Source organism: Engystomops pustulosus, chromosome 3, assembly GCF_040894005.1.
Source record: "Engystomops pustulosus chromosome 3, aEngPut4.maternal, whole genome shotgun sequence".
NCBI classification, from domain to species: Eukaryota; Metazoa; Chordata; class Amphibia; order Anura; family Leptodactylidae; genus Engystomops; species Engystomops pustulosus.
Genome location: NC_092413.1, coordinates 227855666 through 227870464, shown reverse-complemented (window position 1 = coordinate 227870464; position 14799 = coordinate 227855666). Strand labels below are relative to the sequence as shown.

Sequence of the window (14799 nt, the reverse complement as noted above, 5' to 3'; positions counted from 1 at the left end):
ACCGGTCCTGGTGGAGACACGTACAGTGACCGGTCCTGGTGGAGACACGTACAGTGACCGGTCCTGGTGGAGACACGTACAGTGACCGGTCCTGGTGGAGACACGTACAGTGACCGGTCCTGGTGGAGACACGTACAGTGACCGGTCCTGGTGGAGACACGTACAGTGACCGGTCCTGGTGGAGACACGTACAGTGACCGGTCCTGGTGGAGACACGTACAGTGACCGGTCCTGGTGGAGACACGTACAGTGACCGGTCCTGGTGGAGACACGTACAGTGACCGGTCCTGGTGGAGACACGTACAGTGACCGGTCCTGGTGGAGACACGTACAGTGACCGGTCCTGGTGGAGACACGTACAGTGACTGGTCCTGGTGGAGACACGTACAGTGACTGGTCCTGGTGGAGACACGTACAGTGACTGGTCCTGGTGGAGACACGTACAGTGACTGGTCCTGGTGGAGACACGTACAGTGACTGGTCCTGGTGGAGACACGTACAGTGACTGGTCCTGGTGGAGACACGTACAGTGACTGGTCCTGGTGGAGACACGTACAGTGACTGGTCCTGGTGGAGACACGTACAGTGACTGGTCCTGGTGGAGACACGTACAGTGACTGGTCCTGGTGGAGACACGTACAGTGACTGGTCCTGGTGGAGACACGTACAGTGACTGGTCCTGGTGGAGACACGTACAGTGACCGGTCCTGGTGGAGACACGTACAGTGACCGGTCCTGGTGGAGACACGTACAGTGACCGGTCCTGGTTGGAACACATTTTTTGTCTGGTTGTGGGCAAAATATGTTTAGGATTTTCAGGTGGATAACATGTTTAGGGTTTAGCCAGAGTCTGGTCCATGTGGGAACAATTTTAGTGTCCACCAGTTTACACACAACTTGTATTCCAGTACTTACATGATATGGTAGTATTATGTATGACCCGAGTTTGCTTTTCTCCAGGTGTTTTTGTGTAGAGTGTGTGGACTTGTTGGTGGGACCAGGTGCAGCTCAGGCAGCTATCAAAGAAGACCCCTGGAACTGCTACATGTGTGGACACAAAGGAGTTTACGGGTTGCTTCGAAGGCGAGATGACTGGCCCACCCGTTTACAGCTCTTCTTCGCCAATAACCATGACCAAGAATTTGTGAGTGCCTGGCCCTTATTCCTGTGTCATCTTCTCATAAAGTCAGGCGGTGACTCCATGTTCCTCTGTCTGCTTGTTGGTTTTCAGGACCCACCAAAGCTTTATCCGCCGATTGCAGCTGACAAGCGGAAGCCTATCCGAGTACTGTCTTTGTTTGATGGCATTGCAACAGGTAATGGTCTGGGCTGTAGATATAATCGGATGACTGGGGCTCGGAAGCAGATCTCCTAACACTGGGTCTCTCCACTCTCCAGGTCTATTGGTGCTAAAGGATCTTGGGATCCAGATAGACCGATACATTGCCTCCGAGGTTTGTGAAGACTCCATCACTGTGGGAATGGTGCGACATCAGGGCAAGATTATGTATGTAGGAGATGTGAGGAACATCACCCGCAAACATGTGAGTCCTTCCGATGATGAGAAACCAGCTTGTTTCTCCTGAAGTCTGTAACTATAGACCCTACAATACGACTCCCGGTCCCCACCAGTAACATTGCTCTTCTTCCCGCAGATTCAGGAATGGGGCCCATTCGACCTTGTGATTGGGGGAAGTCCGTGTAATGATCTTTCCATAGTGAACCCAGCACGGAAAGGTCTGTTCGGTATGTGGTTCTGGCTGTGGTTCTGTGTGGTGCTGGATTGTCTGTGTAGACGTAGGACAGTGTAAAGGTCATCCCCCACCATTATATCTGATGTCATTTCTTTGCTTGTTTCTTATACACGGTGACCCAGACATGACCAGCCCAAAAAGTTGAATCCACAGTGTCAGTTCCTAGGATAGCTCAGCAGCACAGTATGGCCGCCACTATAGCACTACACATTATAAGGGGGCTTGTGCAGAGTTCTCTGGTGACCCTTCTTCTGCTCTCCCCCCCTTCCCCAGAGGGCACAGGTCGCCTCTTCTTCGAGTTTTACCGTCTGCTCCATGAAGCTCGGCCAAAGGAAGGAGACAGTCGTCCATTCTTCTGGCTGTTTGAGAACGTTGTGGCCATGGGTGTGAGCGATAAGAGGGACATTTCCCGCTTTCTAGAGGTAAGACCTGCTGCGGGGCGTTGTTATCTGCGGGCGAGGGGAGATGACATCTTACAGGCCTTAGTCACATCCAAAGCTGCATCCACAATTCTGCAGGTTGGCGCCTGGAATCGGCCAGCACTTTGTCCATACATTCCCTGTCCTCGGCACGTCCTCAGCGCTTGCAGACGCTTCGTCCCTGTTAGACACAATGTTTCACTCTGCATTCTGTCTCTTGATGTTTTTCAGTCTAACCCGGTGATGATTGATGCCAGGGAGGTTTCAGCAGCGCACCGGGCTCGTTACTTCTGGGGTAACCTCCCGGGAATGAACAGGTAGGTGGACTATTCTGTCTGTCTGGTGTCCTATATAGCAGGGGATGGGGGGTAGAGAACGGTTACATCTCATGCTGGGTCAGCAGAGTACTCAGGCTGTCGGGGGCCGGTAGGTGCATGTCTATAATGGGCCACCCACGAGGTGCTGCTGCGCACACATCTCCTCATGTAACCATTCTTCTCCCGTGTGACTCTAGGCCTCTGGTCTCTACAGTAAACGATAGGCTGGACCTACAGGATTGTCTGGAGCACGGAAGGATAGCAAAGGTAAGTGGGCAGCAACAGCGAATAAACTCTACAGCATAGAAATAAAACTTCTAGCGACATTTTAAGAATCGTTAAAAAAACAATGAGGAGGATCGATGTATACAAAAAGGAAGAATCCGGCACCCGGTGTCCGTCAGTAATCCAATGAATATTGCATTCACGTCAGAATGATAGATAACTGTGAGTGACAGGTCAACACTTTTTGGCCAAATCGAATGGTTTCTATTGAGAACAGGATCCCCATTCTTTAGCACGCTGGGGGTCCTCTCCTCGTGTCTGATGGGGGTCCCAGAGGTCAGACCCCAACCCAACAGCTGTGGATAGGGGATGACGTATGTGTAGGTCGGCTCACGTATGTGTAGATGTGGTCATATTCACCTCCATCATCCTGTCTTCTGCAGTTTGGCAAAGTCCGTACCATCACCACTAGGTCCAACTCTATCAAGCAAGGCAAGGACCAGCACTTTCCAGTGTTCATGAACGAGAAGGAGGACATCCTATGGTGCACTGAGATGGAACGGTGGGTGCAGATCTCCAGCCCATCCATGATTTGTGTTTTTTATATATCTTGTTTCTTGTGTGTGGAGTCGCTCTTAACCCTGACTTGTGTCTTCTTCTGCCCCAGGGTTTTTGGCTTCCCAGTGCACTACACGGATGTCTCCAACATGAGTCGCTTGGCCCGGCAGAGGCTTCTGGGAAGATCTTGGAGCGTCCCGGTCATTCGTCACCTCTTTGCGCCTCTTAAGGAATTTTTTGCCTGTGTTTAATTCATTGAGGCAAAAGGGACCTGAGGCCGATCCCCCTCCAACCTTCCAGCTCCACAAAAATGAAAGCCTCTGCTCCTCTCCCAGCTCCACCGAGGAAGAAGAATTTTTTTTTGACAAATGTTAAATAGAGGAACCCGGAGCAGGAGGGAAGAGCAGGGATCCTGCTGGGGAGTGAGCAGGGGGCGTCCGGGATCTGAGCAGACTCTTCTACGTAACTTCTCGTTCCATGTTACACTTTCCTTTTACGTTATTTTGTTTTCATTTTTTTAAGTTTTTACTGTGTTTTTTGTAGGGGATGGGGGGATCCTTTTATCCTTCTACAGTTTTTAGTACAAAAACTGTCTGCGGATCTTGTAAGATGTCGTCCCAGAGATGACGTCTGCAGAGGTTGAGCAGCCGCTTTCAGGTTTTTAGTCCATTTTAGAGATTGTAGATGCCCCCCACCCCACCCTGGTGCTAAGAGTTAAGCTTTTTTTTGGGGGGGGGTTTAGTTTTATGGGTCTTTTTAAATGTCCAGCAGCCGCCCACCAGTGGGTTGAGGGGAAAGCTGGGCTTTTGTTTCTTAAGGCTGCGAGTTAAAAGTTAAGTCAGTAAGTACCCACAATGCAAGAGGGAATCACGGACAAAGCAGCACAAGGGAGGGGCGACCTGCGATGTCCCACGTATGTCCCACGCCTCTCTCCGCACACACACTGAAGCCCATGTCTGCTGACCGGTGCTGATACGTTCAGCCCAGTGTACAGACCATTATCTCACTCGCTTTGTCTGATCTCCTTTTAACGCAGCGACTGGGAGATATCAAGGATATTTAGATGTGTCAGCGTTTCCAATGTTTTCCGCAGCATCAATGTTTTACGTTACCTGGAGAATGTTGAAGAAAAAAAAACTATCCGATTTTTTTTTTTACAGTATTTCAGGTGCCTCAAGCAAGAGGCTGGGACGACACAGCAGCTCAGACAAACAGCTCTGACCTCTATCACTGTTTACAGCTATAACTATATACTGTATGTGTAATAACAGGCGCTCTACAAGTGTGTGCACAACCCCCAAAGGCCCTACGAAAGGGAAGGGGGGGGGGGCGGCCGCCCGGGGACCGGCACAGACTCTCATAACGGTGCTTATATCTTTCCTTAAAATGCCGTCTCTACAGCAAAAGAGGCAGAGCTTGTCCCCTGCAGAGTATATATACTATATATATAGATGTAAGATTTATGTCCTATATACCTAATGCTACTATATATATTATAGAGTGGTATTACTGTGTATTGTCGGTTGTCTCCATGATTGTGTGTAGCGGTCCATATTGGATCAGATGACCATTAGTGCTGGTATCTTGGATTTCTGATGGTGTCGTTGTGCTAGTGATTAGGCAGCAGCAATATCTGTCAGTACTTGAGTAAGGCGAATGGCTGCCCGTGATTGGGATTTAGCTAAGGCTGTGTCTTAAGCAGGGGCGGTCGCCTTCTGTAGATTAAGCAGGGGAGGTTCCTTCTGTGGATTAAGCAGGGGCGTTCACTTCTGTAGATTAAGCAGGGGAGGTTCCTTCTGTGGATTAAGCAGGGGCGGTCCCTTCTGCAAATTAAGCCGGGGCGGTCCCTTCTGCAAATTAAGCCGGGGCGATGGCTTCTGTGGATTAAGCAGGGGCGGTAACGTCAGTAATTTAAGGTTTTCTGGTTTCACTATTTTAATGGCCATGAGTATCTGAAGGAAGGAGTACAGGCCAGCTACTGAGTATATACTTGCCTGAGACTCTCCAGTCTCTTTGTTTCTATATGGGCTTCTCTACCTGCAAACCAATGACTAAGCACTTAGAGGTGGAGCAGGGTATTACAGTCCAATTTATCACTGCCGGCAAGCGGGTAGAAAACTCAGTGTATGAGCCCCAACAATCTGATATTAGTGGCCTGTGCTGGGAGTCAGCCAGCAATATTTTGCAACCAGAAAAAAAATGCAGGTACTGATTCCGCGTAGAGAGGATGTGTATTGATTATAGGGACAGTAACTTTCTATGATTATGCAGGTGTGGTTACTGTCTTAGTTCTGCAGGGATCATAAATGTCAGTAATTAAGCAGGGGCGGTACCGTTCTGTGATTAAGCAGGGGCGGTACCTTCCTGTGATTAAGCATAGGTGGTAACATTCAGTGATTAAGCAGGGGCGGAACCTTTCTGTGATTAAGCATAGGTGGTAATGTTCAGTGATTAAGCTTAGGCAGTAACTTTCTTTGATAAAGCATAGGGAGTAACTGCGATTAAGCGTAGGCAGGAAGGTTCTGTGATTAACCAAGGGCAGTAGCTTCTGGTGATTAAGCATAGGCAGTAACTTTCTGTAAGGAGGGGTGGTAATATTTGGTGATTAAGCAGGGGCAGAAGCTTTTGGTGATTATGCATAGACAGTAACTTTCTGTGATTAAGCAGGGGCGGTAGCTTTGGGTGATTAAGCTGGGGCGGTAGCTTTCTGTGTTTAAGCGTAGGTGGTAACTTTCTGCAAATAACCATAGAAAGTAACTGTCTGTGAGTAAGCAGGGGCAGTAGCTTTTTGTAATTAAGTATAGGCACTTACGTTCTGTGAGTAAGCGGGGGCGGTAGCTTTGGGTGATTAAGCAGGGGTAGTAATTGTTCAGCTTTGTTTATCGGTTTGTGTCTTTCCGTGGGTTTACCTTTATTGTGTGCACACACTTGTAGAGTTATATAGAGTTCATGGTACTACTTACTACTACTGTATACAACACTTGGTGCTTTCCACAAACGGGATGACTAAAAACATTAAGCTTCCAGTGGTGTCTTTATGAGAACTTGGCACTCTCCAGCCACAGGGGAAATATGGCGCTTCCTGGACGTATATCCAATCACGGTGCTGACTATGTGATCTGGTGCTTCTATCCCAGACATGTGCCTAAAATACCAATATCTGACTGACCTCATGACACAACAGAGGAGACATTGTCTATGAGCCATCTGTTCCACCACAGCTCCCTGGCACTGCTCCGCCAGTTACCCCACGTGGTAAAGCCAATCATAATAAATATACCCCCCCATTCACACTCGCAATGAGTGCCTTATACCACTGGATGGCCAAGGGTCTCTCCTGGCCTTGTGTTTTATCTTGTCATTAGATTCATCATTGGATTTTAGCAGTGAACACATAGATCACTGATTCTTATGACCCATTTGATGCCCCCCACCCCCGTACAACCTTCACTTGTCTCCAGGGCAGATGTGGTGCTTACCAGCAAAGTCACTTAATTTGGCAATTGGCGTCATAAACCCAAAGCAGTTATTACTATAAACTGCGTCCAATAAGTTGTAGGTAACGGTACCAATTGTCTTCTCTCATCTGTTGACAAGTGTCAACGGTGCCTTATTGCCATCTTGCCTGCATGAAACTGGCACCAGCTGTAACGTTCCCCAGGAGTCAGAAGCTCACAAACACTTCCCGTGAGCTCCCCGAGCCTACGCCAACCATCCAGGCCGGGGTCCTCTGTCTCGTTCACACTCAGAGCTATGCAATAGAAGCATAAGTTGTGTCAAAGGTTCCAAGTCTCGGTGTTTCTATTCGGCAAGAGGGGACGGTTTGCATTTCCTTCCAAACCTGCCACTTGCTCCCCCCCAGGACCATTCCAATATGTCCTGCTTTTATTGTGAATGTGCAAAATTGCAACCTAGGACCAACTCTGGTGCTTGCTTGGGGAATTTTACATACATTTACTGTATTAATGGGGGAACTTTCTGTCCCCCGATAAGTGCTAAATCTCTCTGAGCTTCCAACGGAGCATCTCAGGCAGGACCGGCCTCATGCACCTCTAGTGGAAGACATGTTTTTAGTCATCCCCCCAACATCCGACGAATACAATACCTGCTTTTATACTGCTGTTTATAAATAAGGTCTTCACGTTCTTTACAGTCTTGTACCCCCATATCAGAGGGGCGTTATATGATTGTTATTATGTTATATGAACATCAGTAATACCAGGATTCTAGCATCTTAAGGTGTAGGGGACGGTGGTACAGTTGTGGGGTCCACAACCACCCCCTCTGCTATTTTATAACATGTTTAACCATATGGAACTTTATGCTAGCTGTCGCATACATTCATCTTGTATTTTTTGTGTTGTTTGGGATTGACTTTGACCCTTTTGTCCTCTCTTCTTTTATACATGATGTGAACATTTTGAGTTTTTTTGTGTCCAAGTACTTGATGAAGGCAGGGCTGTGCATCTGGCGACTTGATTTCATGTTATGTCATGTTCCACTTGACCTCCGTTTTATCACCATGTTGTTACTTTGCTTTATTTCGGACATACAGTCTCTTAGCCGACCGTATTATTGAACTACCTTCTTGTGAAGAGCCCTCGGGTGGAGATGGCAGGAGTTCTAGGCACACGTAGTCATGTCGTAGGCCCGGGCTGCATGTTGACCTCGTTGTTGGAGATTTTCCATAGGAGTCCTGACTGCTTCTTCTTTTTTGTTAACCTGGAGCACTGAAAACTTGCAGTTCTCCAACTTGGGCAAGAAAGTTATTTGTCAACTATTTTTCCGTATTAAAATGTTTTTTTATCTACAATGTGCTACTGTGCTGAGAATGTTAGCAGGTTCATCAATAAAGTAGATTATTTTGTTGGTATGTTCCAAAATATCTGAGCTGTGGGACACACATGAAAATTTTCCCAAATTTTCCTATAGTATTGACGGAGATAACTAACAAGTAGGAGCCACTGCCAATTATGGAAACATATTCATGAAAAAGGGGGCACTGCAGACAATTTTAAAGATCCTTGGGAGAGGTCTCGTCATAAGGAACAATGGGATTTTGGAATATTTGATGGCTATTGCTTACCAGGTCTTGGTGAACACACTTTGCAATATAATACCCATAATTGTCCGTTTTCGAATCCCGATGACGTGCTCTCAGTTGCATTGGTCATAATTTAGGATATTATATTACCATGGAGACGGATAATACACACGATAATGGAAATCCTCTTTTGTTAATGGAAAGACCCTTCATCAATATGTACTCAAAAGAGGACATCAAGAGTTTAGAGATATCTGGAGTCTATGCCGGCCATCGTCAGGCCCCCACTCTTCGAGGGCAATTAGATAGTCCATTGTCTCTTTGTCAAGGTTACACTTGTCATCCGCTCCAACGCAATCCGAGACCAGAGATCACACTGCCATTGGCACCTCCCGACTCTGTAGGTATTAACAGATGGGGTCAAAAGCTGCAGCAAATGACCATGTACTTTTACCACTCTCCTATGAACTGTACAGTAGAAATGGCTTCTGGTGAAATCATCCTGATCATCGAGAGGCCAGAGACTGCTTCAGTTTGTGATGTATAAAACAGCAAATGGGAATCCTAACGGATTACACGTCCGATTGCAGAGGACGGCCATATTGGTGATCCTTGGTTAAGAGAGATCATCAAAAAGTCAGTTTACACGAGACGTTGTTTACACAAGACGTTGGCCAATGGATTGTACAAGAAGCGGCCGAGTGCCGACAGTGTCCACGTCTGAGCCACGCTTCTGCTTTTCATCCTTCAAGTTTTCTCGGCATTTCAACAAAAAAATGTGCACATCTCCTGTAGATGATAACAAATTGTGATGTTCCTCAACTGCTGCCTATTCCTGACCCAATTGGGTCAGAACAATCAATTGTAGAAGATCTGAGAATCTTGAGTGTTCACGGTGGCGTCTCCTTGGTGCACAATCCCAAAGCCGAATCATAAGAAAACCTGCTTTGCTGAATGGTTAGTAAGAAAGGACGAGTAATAATAATGATACAGCTTTATCTATAGAGGGCCGCCATATTCCACAGCGTGGACATTACGGAGAAACGACAAGGATAGACGGAACTATAGGAATGAGGAGGGTCCTGCTCACATGAGCTTACAATCTGTGAGGATGGACGGGTGACACAGAAGGGGATCCTACGAGGACCACGAGATCTTACAATGTAGGATTTTACCTGTAGTTGATGAGTCAGGACTATTGTTTCTGGATATTCGGTCTTCATCAGCGAGGAAAGGGAATATCATTTCATTTTCCATCCATGAAGCACCAGTGTGAACTCAGCTTTCCCAGATTCCTCTACAAATGTGATCCATCTTATCCATATCCAGACAGTGGACACCAAGTTAGAGAGAAACTATGCACCGAGTACAGTGATTTCTAGCAGAGAACATAATAATTTACAACATTCATAGTCACCTCATAGGTCATTTTCAGCAGCCTCTCTATACGTTTTCATAGGCAGCAGTGATCTGATCTCTCTACGGGATGAAAGTCTTCTCCGAGAGGGATTCAGCAGACACTTCAGAGCGGGGCCACGTGCACATGTGCTGTTTGTGGACTGGACCTTCTGTGTGGCCCGTCTGTGAATGCTCACACATTGATAACAATCGGAAAGGAAAAACCGACCCAAATACGTCATCCGCTGTCGGCTCATGCGCAGGGGGCTGATCAGGAGCCCATAGACATTGTTCCATATGACGGTTATTACTCTATGATGTCTTTTTATATACAGAATTTAATGTCTTATTATAGAAATACATGGGGAAGTGTTCTGGCCGCTAAAAGGCCTAAATCCCATATGTAACAACATCTATGTATTCACAGTGCTCCCGATCTGTGCAAAATGGTGACTGAACAGTTAATATTCCACAACTTTACATCCAAGTTTTAATTGTGAGGAAATACACGTCCTTGTAGTCACTTCACTGCAGAGGTCGATGGACGCACCTAGGGGCACATTTACTTACCTTCCCTGTGCATGTAAGTGCTTGGCTTGCAACACAATTTTAAAGTTAAATCCCGCGGTTTGTCCGAATCTGTCGGATCATCCAACAGCCCGCCCCCTGATTTGTGTCGCATGAAAGCCGGCGCCAAAATCCCATCTCATTGCCCTTCTAAATCCCTGTCCCGGTGGCGCAATCCCCAAAGAGTCTAAAAACCTGGCGAAAATGCGGCCGCGGGACCCTTAGTAAATAAGCCCCATAGAGTTTTCAACTCTAAACAGCGGGACTGGAAAATGGAAGAGAATATCTCCCCACGTACAAGTACATGCGATATACAAAGTGCTTCACATTATCTTCCACAAGTGTCTCGTGTCATGAGGGGCTTTCCACTGATGAGAAGACATCTCACTGACCTCCGCTCTACTGGTGACTTATTGACCTTTCTTATATTGATCTGGTCTCACCCACAAGACTCGGCCTAACTCCAAGGTCTGCAAGAAAAAGAAAGTTCTCCAATGGTCATTTGGTGCAGGACCCGGGAGGAGGACCTCACAATGTCCACGTGCTTGATGGTAATGATCCTCCTCTGGACATAAGAGGCACAACCACTAGAGTTTCACATGTCACGTGTGTTTACCAAACCTGTGTAGCCCAGGCCCTGGGGCTCCTGACGCGACTACAGAAACAAACAGTACAGCAAAGTATCCAGAACCTGTCCCAAACTCTTTACTATAGAGATGAATGTGTTACATCTTATTGGAACTTTAAAAACTAAATTCTAATCCCTCCCCGATAGTCACCAATCATGTTTCCGGACAGATGACACCTGCTAACAAGCCACAGCCCAACACAATAAGAGAGAATCATTGTGGCCTTTACTTTACTTTACGCAGACCTCGACTTAAGGTTTGTCGAAAAGGGACTCTAAAGGTGATAAGAATTCTTGTGTGGTTTTTTTCCCCCCATAATTCACTATTCTTTTCATCTTCTTGTGCACAGCCCTGGGCGAAATATAATTAAAAAAAAAAAAAAAACCATGAAAAACTAGAAAATGTAAAAAAAAAACTTAAAAAAAATCAAATGCCTGGATTCCTTAAATAAGCAGAAGGTGGATGGTGATTTTAAAAGGTGCTAAACATTTTATGAGAAATATATATTGTTAAATTAAATCTATCGGTCGACGACTGTTTTTGGTTTTGTTTTTACTTTCTAGCTTTTCCTTTTATTACGTCGGATGGGGGGGGGGGCGGGGTCGGGGTTCTTGTAGTGCTATAGGACGGTTATTTTACTCTTCTATATTATTATTATTATTACGGAAACAAAACATAAAAAAAGGCATTTTAACTTTGTACTTGAAATAAATACAGAAAATAAAATAACGCAAGCGACAGACTTTCCGTGTTTTAGCCTAGACATTGAACTAGTTGGTGCTTTAACTCTTTGTGACAATGACGTATTCTGAAGATGAAACTATGTAGAGGATTTGAGAACTTTTACTGTTACATAACCGCAGCTGTTCCATCTTAGATGCCTCCTGTCCATGTTTTCTTTGAAGCCCCCACATTCCTTGCTGCTCCCCCCAAAAAGCTTCAGAGCCACGTCGTTACTTACCTTCTCCCGCCGTGAGACGTCATTCCCTCCCTGCATCCTCCCTGCATTACGACTGTGTGATCCGCGTGTCTTTGTGCTTACTCTGCCATCTGCTTGGCAAATCGTGTCACCAAATATACGTAGATAGCAAAAAAAACCGAGAGCTGAGTTGCGATAGTGAGGCCAGAGATACGTTGTGTCTTCTTGTGTGTGTTACCGAGCAGGTTGTTAATCATCTTTTGTAAAGTTAGAATGTTGACGTCTGTTTCTACGTGCCGACGGTCAGAGTCCATATATATTTATATATAGATATATCTCCGGTCTACTATTGATAGAAAAGCTAAAACGCCATTTGCCTGAGCTTACGGCAGGGAAGCCGGGGGCGGCACAGGTTCCTGTCCACTGACTGAAAAGGCAGAATTGCTGTCAGAGGTGTCTTTCATGTCATTCTGCTATCCTCCTGCTCTTGGCACATCACGTTCTACATGCAGAGGAGCGAGTCATTTCTACAAGCTACAATATTGGTGTTTGACTAGTCTGTGGTCTTCAGAAGGCACCATGGATTAGACCCATGTAAGGCTTCCATAAATGAGGGATGTTGGATGGGCCTTTCCTGTATTTCTTTATATGTTGGAGTAACATTCTTCTTGGTATCAGATTGAAGGTCCTACCAAGGATATGGCTTGGCCTCCTGAGATCTGTGAGTTCACAAAGCCCATAGATTGGTTTTAAGCAATATCGGCATTCTTTAAGTATCTGCCGTAGCTTTTAGGTCTCACCAGGGATTGGTCTAGAGATCATGTCTCCCATATGTTGGTCTTGAGCTATGTTGGCACTCTTAAAGTAACTGCCGTAGCTTCAAGGTCTCACCAGGGATTGGTCTAGAGATCATGTCTCCCATATGTTGGTCTTGAGCTATGTTGGCACTCTCGAAGTATCTGCCGTAGCTTTAAGGTCTCACCAGGGATTGGTCTAGAGATCATGTCTCCCATATGTTGGTCTTGAGCTCTGGTGACACTCTTGAAGTATCTGCTGTAGCTTTAAGGTCCCACCAGGGATTGGTCTAGAGATCATGTCTCCCATATGTTGGTCTTGAGCTATGGTGACACTCTTGAAGTATCTGCTGTAGCTTTAAGGTCCCACCAGGGATTGGTCTAGAGATCATGTCTCCCATATGTTGGTCTTGAGCTCTGGTGGCACTCTTGAAGTATCTGCCGTAGCTTTAAGGTCCCACCAGGGATTGGTCTAGAGTTCATCTCTCCCATATGTTGGTTTTGAGCTACTTTGGCACTCTTGAAGTATCTGCCATAGGTCCTTCCCAGGACGTTTATGTCTCAGTTGCTCAGGAACCTGTGTTGTATGCCTTGTGTCACTTCTTTGATCATATCATAAGGAGACCTCTGTCATAGAAATGGTGTTAGCCACTGTTTTGTTTGGAGATTTGCTATTTATTGACAGTAATAATGTACATTACTCCAATTGGTTGATGGAAGGAGAAGCGCAGGTGGAGAGAGGAGAACCGGAAGGAAGTCAGAGGGGATGTTTTTTTATTTTTTTGTATAACTTTAGGGGTGTGTTTTAGAAAAACAAGCCCTCCTCTATGGACATTCTGTTGTATCTCTATGTAATTGAAGCTTGTGTCATAGCTGTATATGAACTACGAGGGCTCTGCCTGCTGCAGATGGTCCGGTCTGTATCCTCACCTCATTATTATTTTTTTGTGCCCAGAAAATTTAAAAAGTAATAAAACATTTGAAAACACGTTCTCTTTGTGCTCTTCTTTATTATTGAAAATCATTTTTGCAGCAAAAACTTCCCCGAATAGCTGGTGTATCGGGGTAGACAATGTGAAGGTCTGATTGTTGGTGTGTACCTGCTCGTGACGTCTGTGAGATGATGAGGTTATCGAGGTCTACTGAATTTATAAGGAACCTGTCATCACATTTAACTACCGCCCCCCTCAGGTCGGGTATAAAATTACCTTTCTCATCCATGTACCATCCACAGAACCACAAGCCTGATACAGATTGAAAGAGTAGACCCTGACACCCTCATGGTCTCAGGTCACAGGCTACCCCCCAGGTACCCACAAGTATACATCGAAATTGCCAGTAGCTGATGAGTAAAGCTCGTAGCTGATACCGTGACGCCTTCTCCTCCAGGTGCTGATGTTTTTGTTTTTGTTACAGATCTGCAGAAAGGAGATGAGTAATGAAGCTTAAAGGAAACCCACCATTAGGAATACACTAAGTGCTGTGTCCCAGATAGTACTTACCTTTCAGTGGCACCAACTTTTTTTTTGGGGTGCACCTTTACCATAGAGCGCTCATCACAATTTTGTCAAGCAGCACTGATGTGGCCACATTGGAGACCTCTTGCTGCTCTGCTGAAGTTCATGTGAAGTTGACCATGATAATCTTTGGATACACGGGGGGGGGGGGCATGATTAACAAAACGTTCCTATAAATGCTCATTCCCAATTATCTTCCTTTTTGTAAGCCGAAAACAGAAGCAATGTGATTTGTGACAACTAGATGGCACCAATGCTATGCATTTGGCCCTGAGTACCGGTAGCACGATACTGGCGGTGATCACGTGTCTGCCGAGTGGCTTCTATGTTACATGGAGAAAGTTCTAGAATTACACATTCCAGAATCTCCGCATCGTCACAGGATACACCGCACACCTGTAGAAGAGCCAAATATATACTGGATATTTTTACAACTCCTGGAGGTCGTATTAGTTTTCTGACCAAGCAAACCAGGATTCTGTTGTGATAAAAAGATGTGGCAGATGTTTGTGGGATATGTTTTCACGTGAACATGAATCTGCCGCTCTGTGTGATTTTTTTTTTCAGGAAACCAATTGCTCAGAGAAACAGATCTGGGAAAGTGGGATTACAGTAGATCATTGCTGAGGGTCCACACATACAGTGAGTCCACCTATAG

At 45.9% G+C, this 14799-nt stretch overlaps 1 protein-coding gene across 7 annotated transcripts in view; it reads left to right on the top strand.

Moving 5' to 3' along the window:
• DNMT3A (DNA methyltransferase 3 alpha) overlaps positions 1-13612 on the top strand; it is a 132100-nt gene extending 118488 nt beyond the window's left edge. For 6 of the 7 annotated variants that reach the window (XM_072143936.1, XM_072143933.1, XM_072143934.1 and 3 more), the window contains 9 exons: positions 961-1144; positions 1232-1316; positions 1399-1544; positions 1656-1746; positions 2028-2176; positions 2405-2490; positions 2688-2757; positions 3159-3277; positions 3383-13612. In XM_072143936.1, coding sequence (XP_072000037.1) covers positions 961-1144; positions 1232-1316; positions 1399-1544; positions 1656-1746; positions 2028-2176; positions 2405-2490; positions 2688-2757; positions 3159-3277; positions 3383-3524 — 1072 coding nt within the window. In that variant the 3' untranslated portion in view covers positions 3525-13612. The remainder of the gene's footprint in view (positions 1-960; positions 1145-1231; positions 1317-1398; positions 1545-1655; positions 1747-2027; positions 2177-2404; positions 2491-2687; positions 2758-3158; positions 3278-3382) is intronic. The other variant, XM_072143935.1, reaches the window with a different exon arrangement.
• Positions 13613-14799: the final 1187 nt, after the last annotated feature.